We start from the raw sequence: 22148 nt of genomic DNA, 5'->3' as shown, positions 1-22148 counted from the left end.
ACTCTCGCTTTCACGTCCATGATATTCAAATTGCCACACCACAGTTATCGAGTATAGTTACAAACGTCATACCTTCCAAACAACCAACCTTTTATCAAACCCACCACTGATAACCCATTCCTCCCAGACCGGGTCACCCTCAGTCTGGGGTACAGCAACATACCCCGACCAAACACTTCTCACCTTAAAACCCGGTTCATGACCACCTTTCAACGTAGCAATGACCTTCCCCGTCTTCGTCTCAATGCCACGAACAACACCATCATCCCCATTAACCCAGACTCCAGATCCATTAGGCCGCCATGCCACCCGCGGTGTGGAGTAATCAGTTTGCGGGGCGAAAGTGTTCGCCTGCACGAGGATAGCAGCATCCTCGCGGTTCTGCAGTTCCAGTGTTGCCAATGCTTGAGACGTCTGTGTCACCGGGTCCTCCAAAGCAGGCGCCGTGTTCACTGCAGGGAATAGCAGACGCACGATGATCACTTTCATACTGGGCAATGTCGACGTCGCTACGGCCAGGAGACCGGGGTCGTGTGGACTGAGCACCATATGGGCCGGCGAGAACGTAACCCAGGCATTGGAATGGGGAGCCAGGTTCTGCTGTCCAAGGAGGCGAGCTTCTCGCGGGGACTTCTCAGCATCGCCTCCGTCGTTTTCACAGGGAGTATCGGTTTCTTCCGATGCTGCTTCTACCTGGTAGTAGTAGATACAAGTCGAGTCTCTGCGCGAGACGAGGAGCAGTAGCTCGTCGGTGTCCACATGTGGGACAAATAGCAGGGATTCCGGGTTTGAAACGAGTTTAATGCGTGCAACGGGCTCACCGATCTTGAGAGCTGGTGCGTCTGCTTCGTCGGGGATATTGAGGCAATATAAGAAAACACACTCATCCCACCCGGCGGTGGCGGCCCACCACTTGGAAGGATCGGCCTTGTCTTCGTAGGCTACCACAGTCACCACGTACTTTGCATGATCCTTTCTGTTGTCCAACGTTTGGGATCCATGCTGGAGGAGCAGCTGTCCGGACATGTTGGTCATGAGAATGTACCGGCCCTGGAGAATCGAGGTAAATGATAGAACAGGTGAATTAGAGAGGTTCGAGAATGATTTGATAGCTGTGTTGCCTTCTGCTGTATCGAGTAAATGGACTTGTTTGTCTGCACCCGTAGAGACGATATAAGGCTGCGCTGGTATAGCGTCTGCGGCGGCTTCATCGGCATCGCCGCGGGGTTTCTGCCATTGCTCTACCGACGCAGCCAGGATATTTGATGATGTCGGCGTCTGGATGACAGCAGGTCTTGATGGTGCTAGGAGTCTGTCAGATAAAAAGAACAAAATCAATTGCAGATAAAGCTAGACATGTAAAGCCGAGTCCCAGTGGCTTTTGACTGCCATGCCAGAATAAAGCTCACCTGGCTCACTCCATAAAGTCGACTGCTGATGACCCTTGTCATATCTTTCAAAATTCACGGTTTGGTCATAAATGTTTTTCTCTTCGAGCAAGCTTTGGATGGACCAGTTGTTGGTGTCGTCTCCCGAGCTCTGCCCCACGTCGGGAGCAAGGTCAGCCTCGCGGATAAAAGCCTTCAGTGTCTCGGAATAGCCATGGCTGCGCAGGAACCGAGCAACTAGAGCACTGGATAGTTCATCTACTGTTTTGGAGGAAGCCATGCTTGTACTTGATCTGTCGGGAAATGTTTGGTTAGGGAGAGGTTACTCGTGGCGCATGACATGCTTGTATATATATCTTGCAATCACGACTCACAGACGAATGTGGTTTGGTCTACATCTTATATTTATTATCACTCAGAGATTACAGAAGAATGTCATCTAACAGAGCAGAGTATGTGTCATTAAGAATTTTTTTATCAGACAATCTATTTCCCCATATTATTCGCGAAACGCCGGATATCCATCATGCTCCCGTGAAGCCCACTAACAATCAAGCAAATGCACAGTTTTGACGTATAGCTTAGACTATTCAGCTGAACATATCCTCAGCCCGACGTCGACGACCGCCTCGCCCCTCTAGTGTGTCGGAAAACAATTCCTTGCCAGCGTTGGCGCCAACACTGGTGTTGTTGTTGGTGTCATTGTCGAACTTGGAAGGGAACAGCTCACGCACCGACGCACCCCTACCCTTAATCGAGATGCCGCCAGATGCGCCGCCCCGGATGGCAAATCCTTGATCCTCGGCTTTTGTGGCTGCTCCACGAATGCGAGCGCCATTGTTGGTGGAATCAGGGAAGAGCTCAATATTGCTGTGACGTCTGTGTTCAGAGGTGCCTGGGATAGAAGAAGCGTCGAATGCATCTGAACGGCGATGATGACTAGCCTTGCTAGGCAGCAACTCCTTTTTGATGTAGCTGGATGTGGGCCTGTCTGGGAAAAGCTCGCGGTTTTCTGACTCGCCCGCGCCCGCGCCCGCGCTTGGGAAAAGCTCTCTATCCTTGTTCTTACGAACGTGTATGGGTGATCTCTCACGGAACCGCCTGCCATTGTCACGACCACCTCGCTCGACCCGAAGTTCTTCCTCTAGCGTGTCTCGTCCCGGAGACGCACTGCGGTTCCGGAGACGTCCACTTGACCGGCCCTCGTCCTCTGGGAACAGGTCTCTCTGGCCACGACCTCTGGGTTTTGTCCGAGCGCGCTCGGGTTCAGAGCCAACATTATCATCGTACATGTCAACATTGAAGTGGTCATCCTCGTCGCGGTCTCGACGGCGTCGGTGCTCCCGATCGTCGAATCTGCGTCGCCTGTAATCTCCTTCACCTGCATCGTCGCTACGTCTCCTGTCCGCAAACTCTTGTCGCAAGCGTTCTCGAGGATCGTGCTCGGGGTGCATGAGGTAGAAGCGACTCTTCTCATGAGCGCGTGCTTGCTTGCGGTCCGACTTGACAGCCGATCGCACTTGGAGGACGGAATCAGGGTGGGAAGAGAGGAGTTTCGCCGATCGGAGACGCAGAGGTGGCAATGTAGACGCGTCCTCTTCCTCGGCGACTTGGGTAAGAGCTGTGAGAGCTTGGAGGCCAATTTCGACCGAGGAGAAGATGATGTTGGCAGATGTGTCGTCGATCCATTCAACGCGCACTGGTTCATGCCCAGAGCAATCCCGCGCGAATTCTTTGATATTTTCTGTAGTCAATTCATCGACGCCACGAACATGCACTTTTTCGTAGACCGCCTCATCGGTGAGGGGGTCGAGGGTGGTTTCTAATTTCGAGGTTGTTTCCTAGCACTCGACATATGTTAGTCGACAATCGACTACCACTTGAGATAGAAAAGAATATACTCACCACCTGAATTGGCTCGGGCTCTAGCTCGGGCTCTGGACCTAGGTCAAGGTCCATGTCGATGTCGATGTCCGCGGTAGGAGCCGAGGCGGCCCCGCTGAATGCCATGATTTGGGCTTCGCTGGATGAATCGGAGGTAATCAGAAGTTCAAATCAGAACTTATCTAACAGTTCGAATAGAATTGACAATTGAGGGGATAGAACTGAGCAATGCAAGAGCAAGGTGAAAACCGTGCCCGCTGGTAGCTTAACTGTCTGTCCTAATAAGGAATAGCGTCCTTTATCCGGGGAACATCGGCAATCTCAAACTAACAACCTCCCTTGGATGTCTAAAGGGCAATTATTGTTGAACACCGAGCCTGAGGATAAATTGCGAAGAAACTAACGGTTGTTTACTTTGATATTTGACGGATATTTGAACAAAGAATAAATACTGAAAGGACAAGGATGGTAACATGGTCTCGGATATGATTTATAAACACAGAGGTGCTAGGCGCTAGAAACCCCCAGTTGAGGAGGAAATGGGAGTCGGATTTTGACTATACCAATATATCAAACAAATATATCGGTATAAGAAGGTGGGAACCATCTTCCGACGAAGCTGATAGACCATCCATGATTCGCAGTGGATACGATCTTCGCCTAGACCCTCGTCTTGTATATGTTGTTTTTATCTAGCAATTGTGGGCTGAGGTCATTGCTGGAATGAGGTCACGAATTGGGATCTAGTTAGAGGATGGCAGTAGATGTCTAGAATTGAAACTCTTGGGAATGTATGGTCTCGACTTGCCGCGACATTTAGCTTGTTTCATCCTCCGGGGAGCCCTAAAGAACATCCACTCTGCTATAGTTATGACACTATGTGGGTTCTGTTCCAAAGAACTCCCTTTGTAGGACATGTCTAGAAGTCTCTTTGAAATCCTAAGACTTGGAAAAAAAAAAGGTATTAAATTTGGGATTTAGTAGGTAGTAGTCAGTAAAGACTATGAGGTGCCCACCAAAGATAGAATATGTTAAGTACATAGCAAGATATCTCCCGAAAGGATAGTAACACACCATAGTAATTCCACGTAGCCATCCCAAGACCTCAGATACTCATGTTCTATCGTATGTGTTCTGTTATATATGTTCTGTTCTGTCGTGTTGTACCGACCTAGCCTCGAAGCTGGTTCTGGTTGAGCTCGGCTGGTTTGGCTGTATATGCACCCAGCTCGCTCACCCCAAAATTGCGGTCATTGGTAACAGGTTGGTATGGATGAAGTGGATCCATGTGGACTGGTTGGGCCAGAAGAGACGCACGCTTTCTCTTTCTCCTTTCCCAAAGGGCCCAGCCAATAGAGAGAAGAGCAACTACCCCAAGGGGGACGCCAACTCCTGCTCCTATCGCCACGTCATTGGAATTATTGCTCGTTATAGATGAACCAGTTCTAGAGGTGCTGGTATCATTTGCCACCGTAGAAGAAGTATCGTTGGATCCCTTCACCAAGTCCGACAGAGCCGCAACACCAGGGATGGCAGTACCATTAGCGACCGTAAAAGGTGTTTGTGGTAAACCTTTAACGTAACCACATATCAGGTCTCCGGATGTTTTATTGGTGAACAAGGAATTACAACAAAATGTAGGATCTGGGCCGGTGGTATTCAACGGAACAACAGCGGCGCCAGAACTTTGTTGAGCATCCTCTGTTAACAGGGAGTTTAGTATGGATTCACTAAATAATCATAGATTTGACTACTTATGATTTCAAGGCATTGAAACTTACTACATATTGTAGGGCAATTCCCACTCCTCCAGTCTGGATCGGTGCAGCTTCCGCGTGAAAGATGATATGGCTCGTCCAAAGACAAGCATAATTTGTTCGTAAGGCATATTGCACTTGATGCACAGCAGTGCGAGATGTTCCCGTCAAAGAAGCATGGTGTATCTGTGCTTTCATCCCCGTTGGGATAGTAGCATTTGTTGGCGGCTCTAATCGGGACAATAAGACATAGAAGGCTGAGCTGAAGGGCAAGGCCTCTAAATAGAGACCAGCTTCCCATATGGGCAGAGTACCTGATTGACGTCGCTCTAATATATTGGTGCGCACCGCTTGTAAGTCGGAAGAGGGAGAAAGGAGCTATAATACTGATGATAAAAGGGGAACGTAGCGACCTCGGGGCTGGGGTTATGTATTTTCTTAGGGCTATTTACAAATAAGATTACTATCGTCCACTATAGCTTACTACTGGATAGTTCGGCCACCCAGCCTCAAAATTAAATGCAGGTCCATGGCCCCTGATAATTTATGATCCCTGTCAGCTCGCGAGGCTCTTCTTTTACTCTCAGACTGTGTAGCGCCAGACTTGTTGGCCACATCAAACTCTGCTATTAGGGAGTCCAACTGTGTATTCAAACTGTGTATTACTCACTATTGTTTAGGGCTTTTGGGGCCCATTGGGCTTCGATCTTGGACCTATTTTCTTTCGCTATCTATGTAGATAGTGATTCACACACATGGATTATTTCAACTTTGGCTAGAAATTCCTGTGATGGGGGCTAGTTGATGCCGAACACCACTCAGAACACGAGTTAACCCGCTTGAGTGGGGCGAAGGATTGGGTGCTTTACATATGCAGTGAACACGTCTACTCCGCATGTTGTAGCTGAATCTCAACATCCATAACCAATACATGTAAAAGGCCCGAGGACCGTCTGTACTTTTGTGAAAGTTGGGGGCCTCGGGAGATAGCCATAACTAGCCGCTATGTGGGGCGAGAACACTCATGTGGTTTACTAGGTGTGTGTTAATCTATTCTGTTTCTCTTCTGAGACTAAATAAGCTAATTTTAGACCTTAATCCTAATAATTAAAAACAAAATCTGGAGCCGATTCAATAATGGTAGGAATGTGTAGTTATCTGACATAGTTAACTAGTATTTGTAGGTACATGTATACCTTGGGTTTTGTTTGTGAGGAGTGAGTACATCGTGAAGGAATGATCCAATCTCCTACAACATAAAGGCGCATATTTTAAATTGGGCCGGAATCAGCGGAACTTTCATTTGGGCTATGTACATTCAACATATACCTAATTATCACTAGTTTTACGAGCTTGTACCCTTGAACCCTGTAGGCCCCACAACCAGTGGTTGCTACTACCAGTAAGATATCTATATATACCCTGTTGTGAACACGGGCGTGTCGCCCATGGGCGTAAATAAAAAGCCCTGTCTCCAATGTACGGAGTACAATGTAGTAGGTACCTAATTTTGCAGACTCAGCCTCAGCTCTACTAAGACCCTTTGTTTGCTTCCAAGCTTTGCTTGAGCTATTATGCAAAGGCTCGGCCTGTCAATTCTCGTTGGTTTGGTTTCTCTATATTCTCTTTGCTGGTTTCGCCATAATGGCGTCCACAATGAAAATTGCAAGCTATCCAATTCTTCCTTCCTGGCCTTGCCTGAACGTCTTCCGCCGTCAGCATCGGGCATATTATTACACAATATTGGCAATTCTATTGTTGCTCATCCTGAGCAGCATTTCAACTCACAGGCAAGAAGACCATTGGTCGTATCCTTCTTTTAATTCATCGCCTGATGTAGAACATTCAAGGTTACCCGTCATCCGCCCGGGAGATATAACAGCCAGTAGTTTACGCGAAGTGAGGCCACAAGATGATACTGCGCCATTTGCCCATGAACCTATTGGGCTTGGGACATTACGTGACGTCCGGTATGTTGGGAACTGGCTCCATAGCTCCTGTCTTGTATTTGAATCCTTTTCTTCTAACTTTCTCTTTACAGAGAAGGGAATTTCTATCGCGGCGGAACCTTGACATTAACACATGGAAATGGTGATGGCCCTTTCGTTTATGACCCATACCCAGACTACAACGGAGATGAGTGGCGCAAAGTGTCTTTAGGGAGCTTTCAAGCGTGTGCTGGTCCTGGGGGAAGGCTTCTAAGTCGCTCGAGCGCGGACGACATGATGTCTGTGTATCCTGGTATTCCAGAGAGTAAGTCTAAGCTCTCCGCACATTTTGAATCATCTTTAACACGTTACTTCAATAGAATTCCCTCCTCCATTGCTTGGCTCGTATGCGGCAACAGGGCTCGATGCATATGTCTGTTCTGATCGCTTCTCTCGATTGCGTACCTACGGCTACGATAACTATACCAACCACCCCGTCTCCGCCTCTAAGGGTCCAGTACAAACCAACTGGAACGAGGTCAACTGGGGGTCACTCCAAGCACAATGCTTCGAGAGAAATGCCGGTCGATACACCCAGAGCCAAACTCAACCGCGCCCTATCCAGCACATCCTTCCAGCTCGCCCCATCTCTCGCTCTCCTACAATGAATCTCCGCCGGGGACAATCTAATACCACACCATCTGAGCCACGGCATAAAACAAGATCTGCGGTCGTCCTACGTACATGGCATGACATGGAATGGACCGACAACCTTAAGCAGAGTGTTCGGTCCCTGGTCATGGAACTATCATTGCACTCTGGTGCCGAATATGAAGTTATCATCTTATGCCATGTGAAAGACGCGAGCATCCCAATTAATATAGAGGATGCGGAGGCAATGCGAAGTCTCAAGTCTCGCTTCATTCCACGCGAGTTCCAAGAAATGGCCGTCCTTTTTAATGACCAGACGTTGGAGTCATGGTATCCCGGCGTCGATGAGCATAGGTATAGTACCACATCTCTTACAGTTCTTAATTCTTTGGCGCTTAATACCTTTATAGCACGACACACCAATACTGGCAGCCAGTCCAGATTTTCTCTCAATCGTTCCAAGACTTTGATTATTACTGGCAATTAGAAATGGATTCTAAATTCACCGGTCATGTCTACCACTTCCTCGAGAAGTCCGCCGAATTCGCAAAAAGGCAGGCACGAAGATACCTCTGGGAGCGGAATGCATATTTCTACATCCCAGGCACATATGGGACCTGGCGAGACTTTACAAGGATGGTCGGCTCCACTATGAAGGGCCGTGGAAGTGTCTGGGGACCTAATGGTATCCCTTCACAACTGACACCGGTAGGCCTAACTCTTTCTCAGATAATGCCTATGGGACTAACGCTCGCTCAGATGACGCCAGTAGGCCCAAAGCCCCCCCGTTAAATCCCCAGAAGAAGACAAATATGAATGGGGTGTCGGCGAAGAAGCAGATCTTATCACCTTTTTACCAATGTTCGACCCTACCGACACGCAGTGGACATTCGTCAATACACTATGGGGACTTTCAGGAGACGTTCCACGACGCGCATCGCCTGTTGCTATAGGACGGGTATCGAAAAATCTAGTGCAGCAAATGCACGAGATAAACCAACGGGGCATCGGCTTAGCTTCTGAGATGACAGCTCCTACGCTAGCTCTCTGGCATGGACTTAAAGCCGTGCACGTACCCCATCCTGTTTATGTTGACGGGAAATGGTCATCAAAGGAACTTGGTCGGATTTTAAACCCTGGTCAACCCGAGAAAATCAACGGTGGCGATGATAGTGCCTGGAACTGGAATCACCGTTGGGATCATATCTTGTACCGGCTGTCTTACATGTTCACAACACAGACTGCGGAAGACCTTTATCGGAGATGGTTGGGCTACAGGATTGATCCTAACCAATTTGCTGATGGAAGCTATGTGAGTCTCATTGGTTGTGTCTGCGTTGCAGCTCTAATCTCTTGCCTTGTTATTTTTAGCACCAGGATCCTCAAGGCCGGAACTGGTTCGAGAGCGGCGACTTGGTGAGTTTTACAGTCCTGTCCAGACATGAGAATATTAGGATAGGTAGGCTGACGGTCATGTTCTTCCAGCGAGAGGATTTATATGGTCCACTGTGTTTTCCATCCATGTTACTGCACACGGTCAAGAATACAGCGGAAAAGAAGGGGCCAGGAATGGCAGTTCCAGTCTAAAATGTCTTCTTGGCTCGTCGTCCTTTGCACTTCTCTGTTTCCGCGCAGGACAAAACGAAGTGTTGTACTCCATGGACCTAGTTCGGAGATGAAAAGGTGCGATGTTGAATCCAGAAAGATATGGATATAGATAAAGTTAAGTATAATATAATCACAATATAATATAGAATATAAGTTAGATATCTACTTTCTACATCTGAAATAGATAACTTGAGTCTATACAAATTAATTCATGCAAGAACGCTTTATATTAGCACCAGTCTTTCCTATATAATACTATTATCCGAACCAATGTATGTTTAGATGAATGGAATTTCCTCTTTTGGAAGACGCGGAGTTATGTCCTTGCTTTATATGGAAGGTCAACTTCAGGCTAAACTCGCGATAGATGCTACCTATGATTTCAAGGCGTTTAAAGGTACGGATCTCCACCTCACCACCTCTGAGACCTCTCAGAAGTCCTCTGGGACAAATGAGTGTTGTTACTGGTACTTCGTGCAGTGGATCTGCTGTACTTCTCATCGTAAATAGCTATGACACAGCATTAGGATTGCATGGTGAGGGGTACCATGCCATTCCCTCAATACTTAATGCCCGGTTGTTTGAACCAGACTGCTCATCTGTTTAGCACAAATCGCCTCTTGCTTCCATCAGAAAACAGCAGATTAACCAACGCTAACAATCTCGTGTACCAAAATGCTCTACGCCGAAGACGACAAGCTCGTCTTCCGTTTCGACGACCACATCCTCTGGGTGCAGCCATGGGGCGAGAATGCCTTCCGTGTGCGTGCAACGCGACAGGCGTCAATTCCAACGGAAGATTGGGCTCTTTCCTCCAAGCCACCCAACCCAAGCCCAAGCATCGAGATATCCGCTGACCAAGAAGCGACTATCACCAATGGCAACATCAAAGCAACCGTGTCACGCAGGGGAAAAATTATCATCTATGATTCGAAGGGAAACAAACTCCTTGAAGAGTATGCCCGCCACCGCCAGGACCCAATGGACCCCAAGTGCAGTGCGTTGACCGTCGAAGCTCGCGAGCTGCGTCCAATCCTGGGCGGCGACTACCACCTCACTATGCGGTTCGAGTCTCTCGATCATAAAGAGAAGATCTTCGGTATGGGGCAGTATCAGCAGCCCTACCTGAACCTGAAAGGTACAGACCTTGAGCTGGCACATCGTAACTCCCAGGCCAGTGTTCCTTTTGCAGTTTCGTCGCTCGGCTACGGCTTCCTCTGGAATAACCCCGGCATCGGACGAGCGGTACTGGGGACAAATGTCATGAGCTTCGAAGCGTACTCGACCAAGGCATTGGACTATTGGGTTGTGGCGGGTGACACTCCGGCGAAAATTGAAGAAGCATATGCCAAAGTAACAGGTTATGTTCCTATGATGCCGGAATATGGTCTTGGTTTTTGGCAGTGCAAACTCCGCTACACGAACCAAGAGCAACTGCTCAATATTGCGCGCGAGCACCGGCGTCGCGAGGTTCCTCTAGATTTGATTGTTATTGACTTCTTCCATTGGAAGCATCAAGGAGAATGGAGCTTTGATCCGGAGTTCTGGCCAGATCCCAGTAAGTTATCATTCTCGTTTATTTTATTTTATATCCCTTCGATAGAAAGATCGACTAACAGACAATGTCCGATTCTAGAGGCCATGGTCAAGGAGCTCAAAGAGCTCAAAGTCGAGCTCATGGTTTCCATCTGGCCTACCGTTGAAAACGCATCTGAGAACTTCCCAGAGATGCTCGAACAAGGACTGCTGATCCGCCACGACCGCGGCATGCGCGTAGCGATGCAATGCGACGGCGACATCACACACTTCGACGCGACAAACCCAGCCGCCCGGAAGTACATCTGGAGCAAAGCCAAGCAGAACTACTACGACATAGGAATCAAAACATTCTGGCTCGATGAAGCCGAGCCCGAGTACTCAATCTACGACTTCGACATCTACCGCTACCACGCTGGCAGCAACCTGCAGATCGGAAACACCTACCCGAAGGAGTACGCACGGGGGTTCTACGAAGGCATGACTGCAGAGGGCCAAACGAACATAGTCAACCTCCTGCGGTGCGCATGGGCAGGCAGCCAGAAGTACGGAGCGCTGGTGTGGAGTGGCGACATCGCGTCATCGTGGAGCTCGTTCCGCAACCAACTCGCAGCAGGCCTGAATATGGGACTAGCTGGGATCCCGTGGTGGACGACAGATATCGGTGGCTTCCACGGTGGAAACCCAGACGACCCTGTGTTCCGCGAGCTATTCACGAGATGGTTCCAGTGGGGAGCGTTCTGTCCGGTTATGCGACTGCATGGTGACCGTGAGCCGAAGCCGGAGGGACAGCCGACGGCTAGCGGGGCAGATAATGAGATCTGGTCATATGGAGATGAGGTTTATGAAATCTGTAAACGGTATATTGGGATTCGTGAGCAACTTCGTGAGTACACGCGGGGGATCATGCGGGAGGCTCATGAAAAGGGGACACCTGTAATGAGGACTTTGTTCTATGAATTCCCGTTGGATGACCGGGCTTGGGAGGTTGAGACGCAGTATATGTTTGGGTCGAAGTACTTGGTTGTACCTGTGCTGGAGCCAGGTCAGCGCAAGATCAAGGCCTATTTGCCGGCTGGGGCATCGTGGAAGCTCTGGGATGACAAAGATACGGTGTTTGAGGGCGGCCGCGATGTTGAGACCGAATGTCCGATTGAGAGTATGCCTGTCTTTGTTCGTCAGTAAATGGTGGACTTGGGATGGAAGACTTCGCAAGCCGTATCGACTTCGGTCATACAATTCTGCTCCCCTGCTTCAAAAAGACTGGGCTATAGTGATCTAGCCCCCTCCTTTTCTGTTTTCTCTCCTATTTAGCTATGGCAGCAGAATGTTACCGCACAGAGTGGCCAAAGCACGAAGTCTCCTTCCAAGTTTGTACTAGATATCAAACATCTGACATTCCTTCGAGTCAGGCCGCCGTTGCCAAGTGTTATCCCAGCAAACTATATACCCAATCAAGACAACCTTGGATATCGAATCCCCTAACTGGATTAGGAAGGGCCATATCAATTATACCAACTTGCCGCAGCATCAAGCCCCTGAGCTTGCAAGTTGTCCGAATACAAGCGCGTACAGCGCACTAGATAGCAAACATCCTCTATTCCTTCCAGCCAAGCTGTCATTGCCAAGAGTTTAGCTTAGCAGACTATCTACGGAGTATCCAGTTCAGACAAATAAGACAAATCCAAGTCCTGATAATTACATATTAGGAAGGACTATGTCAATTATACTAATTGTTGGCGACAAAAACAGCCCCTGAAGTTGCAGGTTGCATATACGCACAACGATAGATGCCCAAGGCAGCAATCAGTCATAAACCAAAAACTCCACTTATGCATCGAAGCCCATCGAAACTCAAAATCCGATTGGAAACAATCACGCAACCGTTAGAAACCTTCTCCGGTATCAAATTAATAATAAAATAAAGTAACCACCCAAGATAGAAAGAGTATCCCGAACAAGAAAGAGCCATCAAAAACGACATTAAAAAAAAGAAACAACCACCCTGTAATCTGAAACCCTGTCAAACAAACCGCCACCACCGGAGCCAGTTCCCGGAAAGGAAAGTGAAGAGCTCAATCTGTGGTTAGGGGTGTTTACCTAGTACATAACGGTGGAAATTGAGGCTTTGGTTTCGGGAAAGTCCCGAAGAACGGGAATTTGCAAAGCACTCATCTTCGCCGCGGGTATGGTCAGGGGACGGGAAGCGTAAAAGAAAAAACCTTGGAAGGGCTCTCACGAGGCTGGGCAGCTCCCGAGGTCTGTACCGACAGGCGGGTACCTTTTGGCGCTAAAGCTGTCTTGGGGTTGGTGTTTGATTGCACCGAGATTCTCCGTGGAGCCAATCAGAGGGAGGTATTACATAGGGCGGTTATTAAAACTATATTGTATACGGAGATGCCATCAGCATTGATAGACATGCAATATACATACGGAGTAGAGATTGATAGTTTAATTTTAGAATGCAATATAATATGTAATTAATTAATCTTCATATCCAAGTGAATAATAGTTGAGAGAGGATACAAGGCGGTATATGAAGGTACCGAACTGCTGCCCAATAGTCTGGCAGTTTTGCCGAAATACAAATCTCAATCTCGATCTCGATCGCGTTTGCGCATACGAATGGATCCCAAAATTGAGCCCAGCAAGACTGCTCGCTCTATAAGGCGATATGGGCCGTCGATCACCAAAATCCAGCAACTTGGAACTCAACGGTAGGAGAATGGATCCATGGATCGAGTTCCAACGTGCGTACTCCGTATGTTGTATGTCAAACCATGGAAGGAACAGTCAAAATTATACCTACCTAGGTAAGTTTGTGTTTGGTATTCCTACTCCGTATATTGCGGTATACCCCTGACCCTTCCCTTCTCCTGCCATGGTAGGTGCTGCGTTTAATACCCACAGTAGCGGAGCGACACTCCAACGGCTCGTTTCAGCTAAGAAAAACCGAAAACCGATCCGATCTGGCCTTGGCGCCGTTTTCCATTTTTGTCATCTTGTGCAGGTGCCGTGTGGTGGTCAGGGCAGTGTTAACGGCAGTCATTGAACTTTCTTTGCCCTATGCCCTCGGAAGGAATTAGAGTTTCATGGGGGCTTTTTTTTTTTCTTGGGATTCGGGTTTTCTTTGTGTGTAAGAAAGAGTAAAATAAAACAACTACCAGGATCATATCCCTACCAGGTAAAATGAAAATGGTAAATTGTAAATTGTAACCATCCATGGATGATAGCAAAGTTTTCTCCCGTGTGAGTTCCATGGTCCGTATCCCGTTTGGATCCACAGAAAGCAGGTAAACACAAGTATGGATGTGTGGATGTGTGGATGTATGGATGTCAGTACGGTATGCAGTCAGACTGGGAATTAGGCTAAAAGATTCAAAATACATACGTTCTGGGAACCTGCAGATCCTTGACAATGTCAATGTTGAAGTACCAGGGTTACCTTGTATCTACAAATTAATATCACATGTAATCAGTCCTGATTGACTGAACTACTGTTGCCCTATCACACTGGAAGGCAATCTACCCAATCTGATTCGGTAGATCTTTGGTACACAATACCCGATCACTTCAATAGTCTCGAGCTGAACAGAGCGCATGGTGTGTGGAAGTGATAGCTGGCTGGCTGGCATTTTTTTGTTATATATGGCACTTCTAGGTGTGCCAGTCTTCAATGTTGTCTTGGAAAAATTCGATATCATAGAATCATAATCACATATAGTGGACGGCCAAAAAGCCAAAAAGGGAAACAGACTTGACACGAGAAAATCAGAAAGACGAAAATAAAATAAAATGATAAATGATAAAACCACTCTGAAACGGCCAAAACTCGGTTATTACAATAAAATACAAAATAACAAGATACCAAAATCTCAACAGCCAAGGTCTAACCTACACCAAAAAAAAACCGCCTCACGGGGAAAGCGGAAAGCCCAACCCGACAAAAGAGAAACAAAAAAAACAAAACAAAAAAACAAAAAAGACGAGATGCATACTCAACTGCGTACATGCACGAACTCCACGATCCATGCAAGACCGACCAAATCCCCCACCTGAGAGCCCCGCCGTTCATCCCGTCAGAAGGTGACCAATCCGTCCTTATGCATTGCGACCCTTCCACTGATTGGCCACCGACTCATCCCAAACGCTCATCCCGTCCTGGGCGATCCGAGCGAAAACCAACCTGCATTACTGCATTATCTGGCTACGACAGCAGCCAGTAGCATAGCGGGTTTTTCATACAGAGCCCAAATGGGGCGGATAGGCGGGAAAAAAATATCATGGTGCACTTGGTGAAAAGTAGTGTCGAGATATAATAACTAACTAGGTAGTTACCTTGCTCGTGTGGCGTACACAATCCTAGCTCCCCATACTAACTACTGGATATGGTTCTTCCCGTTTATACTTTTTTTCAGTCTTTCGCTCTCGCTCTTCTATTGTATACTGTACTTAGTGGGTTGTATTAGACTATCTTTGGACTTGTCTATACCATATCTTCCATTATTCCTTGGCTGTGAATGGACGTGGGATTCCTGTGTCAATCATATTCCAGATCGGGACGGGAGGGGTTGTGGACGGTGCCAGACCGTTTGATTTTCCATTTTCTCCTGCAGACGCGGACGAATCTCTCGAATAGACTTCTTTGTTTTTTGTTTTTTGTTTTTCTTTTTTCAGCTTCCTGTGAGAGGTGTAGGAGTGCGTGTCATGTCTCTGATGTCCAGGTTCGGGGTCTAGGTTCTAGTTCTGCTTCTGAATCTGGATCTTGTCTGTCACCGTGCAGGACGAGTTCATGGGTTATGCATTATGCACATGTATGCATTACATGACGTCTCCTGGTCGTGATCTGGGTCTGAATGCAGACAATTAGTTACCATAACTAACTAGCACCAACACCAACTCACCAGTTTTCCCTTGGACTAAATAGTAACTACCTACATCGTGTACACCCGACCCTCCCCTAACTAGCCGAAGTCTAGTGTACATGTGCATAACCTATCTTAACTAACTAGTTATGTCGTATGTATGTTGTAGTCATCTGCAACAGTCCCACTTACATCTTGTTCCAATCTACATTCTATCACCACACACATGTTTCCATTGTGTTCTCCGAATCCCCTAACCTTGCCTTGTCAGACAAACGGGTGGGTCCTTACTTCCGTGCTTAGGCCCTGACCAGAACCAGAACCAGAACCAGGCCTCATGCTCTGGTATCCCTTGCGTCCGTCCTCGTGAGCACAGCGTGTGTCCGGTGGCGCATTCCTCATGGGGACCCGTGCAAAGGGGATAGTGAAACGGTTGGAAGGCTGTGGATCTGCATTCCCTGTCAATGCCTGCAATATTAGATGAAAGGCTGGCTGGAACAAGGGACGTGTGGGAGTACAAAAGTCTTTTTTTTTTTTTTTTTTTTTCGTTTTGAATTTGGTATATGTACGACTTGGGGTATTCTGTTAGCAATGAATGTTCGGGTAAGAAATAAAATGGTGGTATGTAATGTAGTATAGAATTGTTGAATATTATTATTAGACTTAGATCAGGACTATAACCAGGGTATTATGCCATCCAAGCAGAAATGGAGCCCAATTTCTCCAAATTGCGTGCCTAACCAAACACAAGAGTTAAAAAAGAGTATATAAAAAAAAGAAAAGGATAATAATTCAACGTATAACCGAGCCTCAAAAGGCCAGAAGAACAGAGTTTCAGGATCCGAACCATGGTAATACACACATTAAGAGTATACAAAAGAAAATCATAAATAACTCCCTATTAGAGAACATAGACACAAAGAAAATCGAGCTTTTGAAATGTACAAGAAGGGTTCCATCGGTGGACCCGAGCGCGAAGGGGAATCAGGAGTATAGAGCAAGGGAAAAAAAACAGATTTGAGAAATGAGACTCGTAAAGATCATGATGGATGCATATGCATTTTTTTTTTTTTTTTTTTTTTTCTCCATGATTTTGTTCAGTTGAGCAAGTTACTCACTCCCATGCGAGTGTCACGAGCAGGCTCAGGTCTGGAGATCCAAGTCTTGGGCAAGTCCGTAGGCTGGTGCCATGAAGCTAGAGTAGGCTGGTGGCCCATCCAGCGTTGTGTAGAGGCGATCTCTGACAAAGACTCTAGGGAGCGGGCTGGATAACTGGGCGAGTCCTCGAGAACATGGACACTGGGCCTCCGGATCTCGTACTGCGAGCGCAGGTCGACAGGCAAAGGCAGGAGTTGCGGGGAGGGGAAAGTGCGGGGTGAAGAAGAGCAGACGGAGCTGTGGTCTGAGACCATAGAAGGCGGCTCGCAGGAGGTAGAGTGTGAAGCCTCTGAGAAAGCGGGCGAGGTGAGGGGAGTTTCGATTGGTCGGTTGATGGAGGGAAGGGTGTAGATGGGGGAGAGCTGGCGGGCGGAAGAAGCCAGTGATTCTCTGCGGGAGTGGGAGTATTGTTCAGAGATGACGGTCTCGATGGACTCTGTCCATGAGGGGCGAGAAGAAGCAGAAGAGCTGGAGAAACGGGAGCGGCTTGGGCTCATTGCTGAAGCGCGGGTGTAAGGAGCCTCGATGCGGCCTGTGTAAGTGCGGGAGGTGGTGGGGGTAGACAGGCCGCGCTTCTTGCGGTTCATGCTTCCATTCCACCAGTTTTTGACTGCGTTGTCGCTGCGGTTTCCCAGACGGCGGGCGATCTCAGCCCAGCGCTTTCCCATTTCGTTGACCATGCGCTCGATCATCAGACCTTCGTCGGCGGAGATTGGCTCTCTGTTTAGCGAAGGCTTGAGATTTTGGTGGAAACGCTCGCGACATTGCTTGGGTGAGCGGTAATGCATGTGTTGAGAGATGCGAACCCAGTTGTTTGGGCCTTGTTCGCGAACCAGTTGAGTGAGGAGTTGGTCTTCCTCTGGGACCCAAGGACCACGACGGTGTGAAGCAGGCATTTTGAGAGTGGAGTAGAGTGGAGTAGATATTAGAGGATAAATAGGACGGATGGAGATAGAGATAGAGAGAGAGAGAGAGAGAGGATGTTGATAGTTAGAGGAAGTATAAAAAAAAGTATAAGAAGTAGATGAAGAGGTTATTATAGTCAGTTGTCAAGGTCTTTTTAAGTACCAGGGGGACGGGTCCAAAAGAAAAAAAAAACACAGGTCCCGCTATGGAAGATCACGATCCAAGATCTCGGAGCTGACAGTTCGGGATAATACAGGTTAAAGGGTAATATAATTAATATAATAATATATATATATATATATAATAATAAAATAAATAAAATATTATAATAAATAATAAAATAATAAAATAATAATACAGACTATTGTAATCTATAGATCGTGGGGAGTGGAAAAATGCTCCGTTGGGATCTTCAGTACCACCCGGGAATTCGGGCTGAGGAAAGACGCGTAAAACAGAAAAAGATCGGAGTGATCGACCCTGAGCCCCGTTGCTGGAATTCCAAATCATCCATGGCCTTCACTGTTTTCTTTTTTGGGATTTTCTTTTTCTTTTTATATATTTTCTTTTATTTATTTTATATTTATTTTTTATATATATCCTCTTAATTCGATTCCCATGGCCATGGTAACATAAGAAAAAAAAAGCAACTTTCCTTCAGTTCTAGATATAGTAAGTGTATTCCATAGCTTCAAAGACTTTCTTCCTTCTATAACCTAAAAAGTAATTATAGCTACATTCATATACAATGACAATAACAACCCAAAAAAATCAATCTAAGTAAAACAACTATGTACGGAGTACTAGAAAGGGGTCAAAAACCAAAAACAGCCAGGGGCAGATCTAGCTTCCGAATGACAAGCGGTTACTCCGTAGACAGTCCCAGATTCCCACTCAGCCAGCCATGCACAACACTTTCCCCTCAATTTATACCAGATCCTTATTCTATCGGTCAAGTCCGACATTTCATTGGTTCAACCAGGGTTCCTTCTCGACCTCGCGAAGATCCACGAGTGGACCGGTGGACCGAGTTAGGATTGACAAATTCCTGTTCCCCGTGAAGATACAATACAACCTTGGAATTTTTGGATTTTATCCCTTTTTTGGATTCAATAGTATGGGGAAATCGGTGCCTCCGTGCGATGACAGGAAAAGCTTCAGCCTCCCCGAACAACACCGAGCTATCCTTGATGACCCAGATCGGAGTTCATTTTTTTAAAATTCATATTATCTATTTTACATTAATTATCATTACATGGATTATTATTCTATATCTTGGTGTTCATACTATTGGCTTGGGAATTTGTATATTTGATATATGCCTTGCAGCCTGTCTTTCATATGGCTTAAACCCGGACTTGCTTTCCTGGTTTTCGAGATGAAGATCGAAGTTCCCTTAATCCGGATCAAAATGGTCACTAATTAATATCATAAAATCCATTTCAAGGAAAAGAACGATAAATAATTGAAATAAAAAAAAGAAATAAAACCGCATGGGCCACCTGCCACCTGTCACTGACAGTTGACCGTGGATCCTCTCCATGACGCCTAGGAAGGGGAAATGTGAACTAAAACAGAAATGGATTTCGTTAATCCCGATGCCAAGGGAGACCAAAAAAGGTACTATGTTGTATACAACTGCAAAGACACGGGATGTGACGTTATCCATTCCAATCTGGATATACTCTGGATACTCTGGGCACAAGGATTAGCTCAATCTAAATTATTATTATTTTTTTCTTCCCGTCCTTTTCCACAGTCCACAGACTATTTCCAGTCTAAGCACTGGCGTACCAGAAAAGAAAGGATGGGATGCATCAGAAGGCGAGAGATCGTGGATCGAATAGAAAGATCGACGAGTGCGAAGTTTCCAGACTACCTGGTTAGGCATGTCGCAGCTGAGATCTCCACCGGTGGAAACCGTTGAAACGCAAGCCACACCTTTTTTTTTTGCTTTTTGTTTACCAGATGGTATACTTCGAACCTTGGGTGAGAGTGAACAGCCACTGTGAGAATAGGGTAAAATACATACATACCACATACAATATGTACCAAATTAGTGTACATATTGTAATTTAATTCCTCCAGGGGTAGACCTTACATGCATCCATATGGATACACTAGGATGTTGATTGGTCCCCCAGGTATTTGTCATTGTTAGTGGGACTGCCAGTTCGGTTAAGGATAGGCGGGTATAGGCGTCTCCTAAATCTTTAATTTATTTGATCATTTCATCTATTTCATACACCAGATTGGAAGATAAAATATATATATATATATATACATCGTCTTTATAGATTAACCATTAATTAATGCTTGGAGCATTCCAACAAGTCTATACTATAGATTCAAAATAAAAAAGAATGTGGAGAAAAAAGAAAAAAGACATTAATTAATCCCCCATCCCTTTTTTGTGTTTTCTACTTCCAAGGTTGTATATTCTGGGGTGTGAAACATGGTTCTAGAAAGTAAAAAGGAAAACATGACCTTCTTGTGTAGCCATGTGGACAAGTCCTCGTGTGGACAACCAGATCGGATTTCCGTACTCCTGGGAAAAACCGTTTCTGAAAGGGTGAACCCGTCGACCTGGAATGCAACATCAACTAGGGTGTACCCGAGATTGGACCTGTCAGTATTTTATTTTATTTTATTTTATTTTTTAATTATTTGTTTTTACCGTTTACTCAAAAGGTAGACTATTGTTCCCCCCCTGTCTGTTCGCCAATCAGAAACACGGCAAGTATTTGAGATAAATCCCTGTCGGCCTGCAGGGATCACCGCTGATCACGTAGCCCCGTGCACTCGAGCTTAGATCAGGGCATTTGAGCGCTGGTATTGAGGGAGAGAGAAGTAGTGTATCAAGTGTAAAAGAAGATAGTAAGTATATTTTAATATCGCAAGAACCCATAAAATACTAGAATATCTCCATATCGATATAGTAAAAAAAGAACCTTGAAGTTTGATATTGAAGCTCAACGGGGTACCCGTCACTAAGAAGTCTAAATGTGGAGCGAACGGTCTCGCAGCTGCTTCCTGACTGTCGGGCCATCCTCATGGCTTTGCAGCCCAGAGAGGGTCCAAGCACAGTGTGTTCCTGTGGCCCCCTTTTCGCCGTTGGGGTCACGTGGGAAATAAAATATATTGTAACCCGATTTGGGTATAACTTGCGAGATTTGTTTCGCATTTGCTTATGGGGTTAAAAGCTATGGGGAAACTAACTATAGCTAGATGGAGCATGGAGTACTCCGTACAGTACATACATCATCATCCATCGTTCTAGATTCTCATTTATTATTGTAGCTATTGGCAGTGTTCAGGGATTAAGACTGCCCTAGTCGTTTTCATTCTCCTTTAGGTAATGTGTTGTACTTTTGTGATATGTTCATCAACACGACACGAGGTGGATCCTCAGAGTACTATACAGGTACAATCCACGCGTTACGGAAAATGGAGGTGTAGGGGGAACATTGAACCAACCCGTGGTGTCCGGAGTTACGGAGTACAATACAGGCAAGTATTATGTAGTATTTTCTGTAATCGGCAAGTGATGCAACTTGCATAGACAACTGTATGTACTTCGTACAAAACCTTGGAAGTATATGAATATCAATTTGAATTTAGGTTGTGAAATTAAAATTGGAATTAATTTTGACTTTGAGTTAAAATTCGAATCTGAATTAGCATCTGAAATTAGCATCTGAAATTAGCGTCTATGAATTAAAATAATTTGAATTTGAATTTGCTCCAAAAGGCCATGACACCGCAGCCTAGTGTATGATTGGTGGCCCACCTTCTCGGGCTTTAGATATCGGGGACCACTCGCATGGTGCCCGATCTGTGGGAAACCGTTTGGGCCTACGCTGTCATACTCCACACCTCGTACTTGGTACTCTGTGGGACAATCCTTTTGCTTAGTAAATTTTGAAAACGGCAGATCCCACTACCTCTTGTATACTCCGTATAGTAACACAGATAAATTTGAATATATTATCTTTGTGGAACATATACTAATACAACTCTCTCTGTGTATACTATTGAACCTACATTTGTAAAATCATTTTGACAACCTTGGAAAAGCTTGCGATTACGTCGGAGAACGGGAAAACGGAAATGGGGAACGGACCAGATCAAGGCCCCGCCCGAACTGTAAAGATATGGATGCGAACCAGTTTGGAAGATCCAGTTCCTGATCCCGTTCCTAAGTTTAAAACTATAACATGTGCAAATATTCAATGAGAAAATGTATGTAGTATGTAGTATGTAGAATATATCCCAAGGATAATAATATTATAACCTACAACATAGTACAATATACGAAGCCCGACTACTGCAAAATCCAACAACCCTATCTATCCGGTCCAAACTCAATCGTTCCCGCAAAAGGTAAGGTACAAAGACAAAGAACCCAATCCCTCGGGATTGGATATGATTGTTCATATCTTGAGGAAATGAATTTACCCCCGAGAA

General features: G+C 46.1%; 7 protein-coding genes across 7 annotated transcripts; 2 read left to right on the top strand and 5 right to left on the bottom strand.

Moving 5' to 3' along the window:
* Positions 1–66: 66 nt before the first annotated feature.
* N7516_003196 (uncharacterized protein) lies at positions 67–1668 on the bottom strand (the record flags this gene model as incomplete). Its single annotated transcript, XM_057215916.1, has 2 exons — positions 67–1304; positions 1410–1668. 2 exons carry the CDS (start codon positions 1666–1668, stop codon positions 67–69), a joined length of 1497 nt encoding a protein of 498 aa, XP_057077799.1.
* Positions 1669–1978: 310 nt separating this feature from the next.
* N7516_003195 (NCBP3 domain-containing protein) lies at positions 1979–3398 on the bottom strand (the record flags this gene model as incomplete). Its single annotated transcript, XM_057215915.1, has 2 exons — positions 1979–3229; positions 3294–3398. The coding sequence occupies 2 exons, from the start codon at positions 3396–3398 to the stop codon at positions 1979–1981; spliced, it is 1356 nt and encodes a 451-aa protein (XP_057077798.1).
* A 1045-nt stretch (positions 3399–4443) lies between these two features.
* N7516_003194 (uncharacterized protein) lies at positions 4444–5160 on the bottom strand (the record flags this gene model as incomplete). The annotated part of the gene is made up of 2 exons (XM_057215914.1): positions 4444–5002; positions 5054–5160. The coding sequence occupies 2 exons, from the start codon at positions 5158–5160 to the stop codon at positions 4444–4446; spliced, it is 666 nt and encodes a 221-aa protein (XP_057077797.1).
* A 1513-nt stretch (positions 5161–6673) lies between these two features.
* Positions 6674–9195, top strand: N7516_003193 (DUF3405 domain-containing protein; the record flags this gene model as incomplete). Its single annotated transcript, XM_057215913.1, has 7 exons — positions 6674–6999; positions 7071–7282; positions 7338–7962; positions 8019–8316; positions 8381–8920; positions 8980–9024; positions 9094–9195. The coding sequence occupies 7 exons, from the start codon at positions 6674–6676 to the stop codon at positions 9193–9195; spliced, it is 2148 nt and encodes a 715-aa protein (XP_057077796.1).
* Positions 9196–9891: 696 nt separating this feature from the next.
* On the top strand, positions 9892–11937 carry N7516_003192 (putative glycosyl hydrolase; the record flags this gene model as incomplete). The annotated part of the gene is made up of 2 exons (XM_057215912.1): positions 9892–10774; positions 10853–11937. 2 exons carry the CDS (start codon positions 9892–9894, stop codon positions 11935–11937), a joined length of 1968 nt encoding a protein of 655 aa, XP_057077795.1.
* A 3318-nt stretch (positions 11938–15255) lies between these two features.
* Positions 15256–16085, bottom strand: N7516_003191 (uncharacterized protein; the record flags this gene model as incomplete). The annotated part of the gene is made up of 2 exons (XM_057215911.1): positions 15256–15433; positions 15895–16085. Coding segments are annotated over 2 exons (369 nt in total), but the record flags the coding sequence as incomplete, so codon positions are not given.
* A 629-nt stretch (positions 16086–16714) lies between these two features.
* flbD (putative MYB family conidiophore development protein FlbD) lies at positions 16715–17671 on the bottom strand (the record flags this gene model as incomplete). The annotated part of the gene is made up of 1 exon (XM_057215910.1): positions 16715–17671. The coding sequence occupies one exon, from the start codon at positions 17669–17671 to the stop codon at positions 16715–16717; it is 957 nt and encodes a 318-aa protein (XP_057077793.1).
* Between the last annotated feature and the right edge of the window lie 4477 nt (positions 17672–22148).

Source organism: Penicillium verrucosum, assembly GCF_028828655.1.
Source record: "Penicillium verrucosum strain IBT 35672 chromosome Unknown utg000001l_segment0_segment0, whole genome shotgun sequence".
Lineage (NCBI taxonomy): Eukaryota > Fungi > Ascomycota > Eurotiomycetes > Eurotiales > Aspergillaceae > Penicillium > Penicillium verrucosum.
This window is presented reverse-complemented; position numbering and strand designations above follow the sequence as displayed.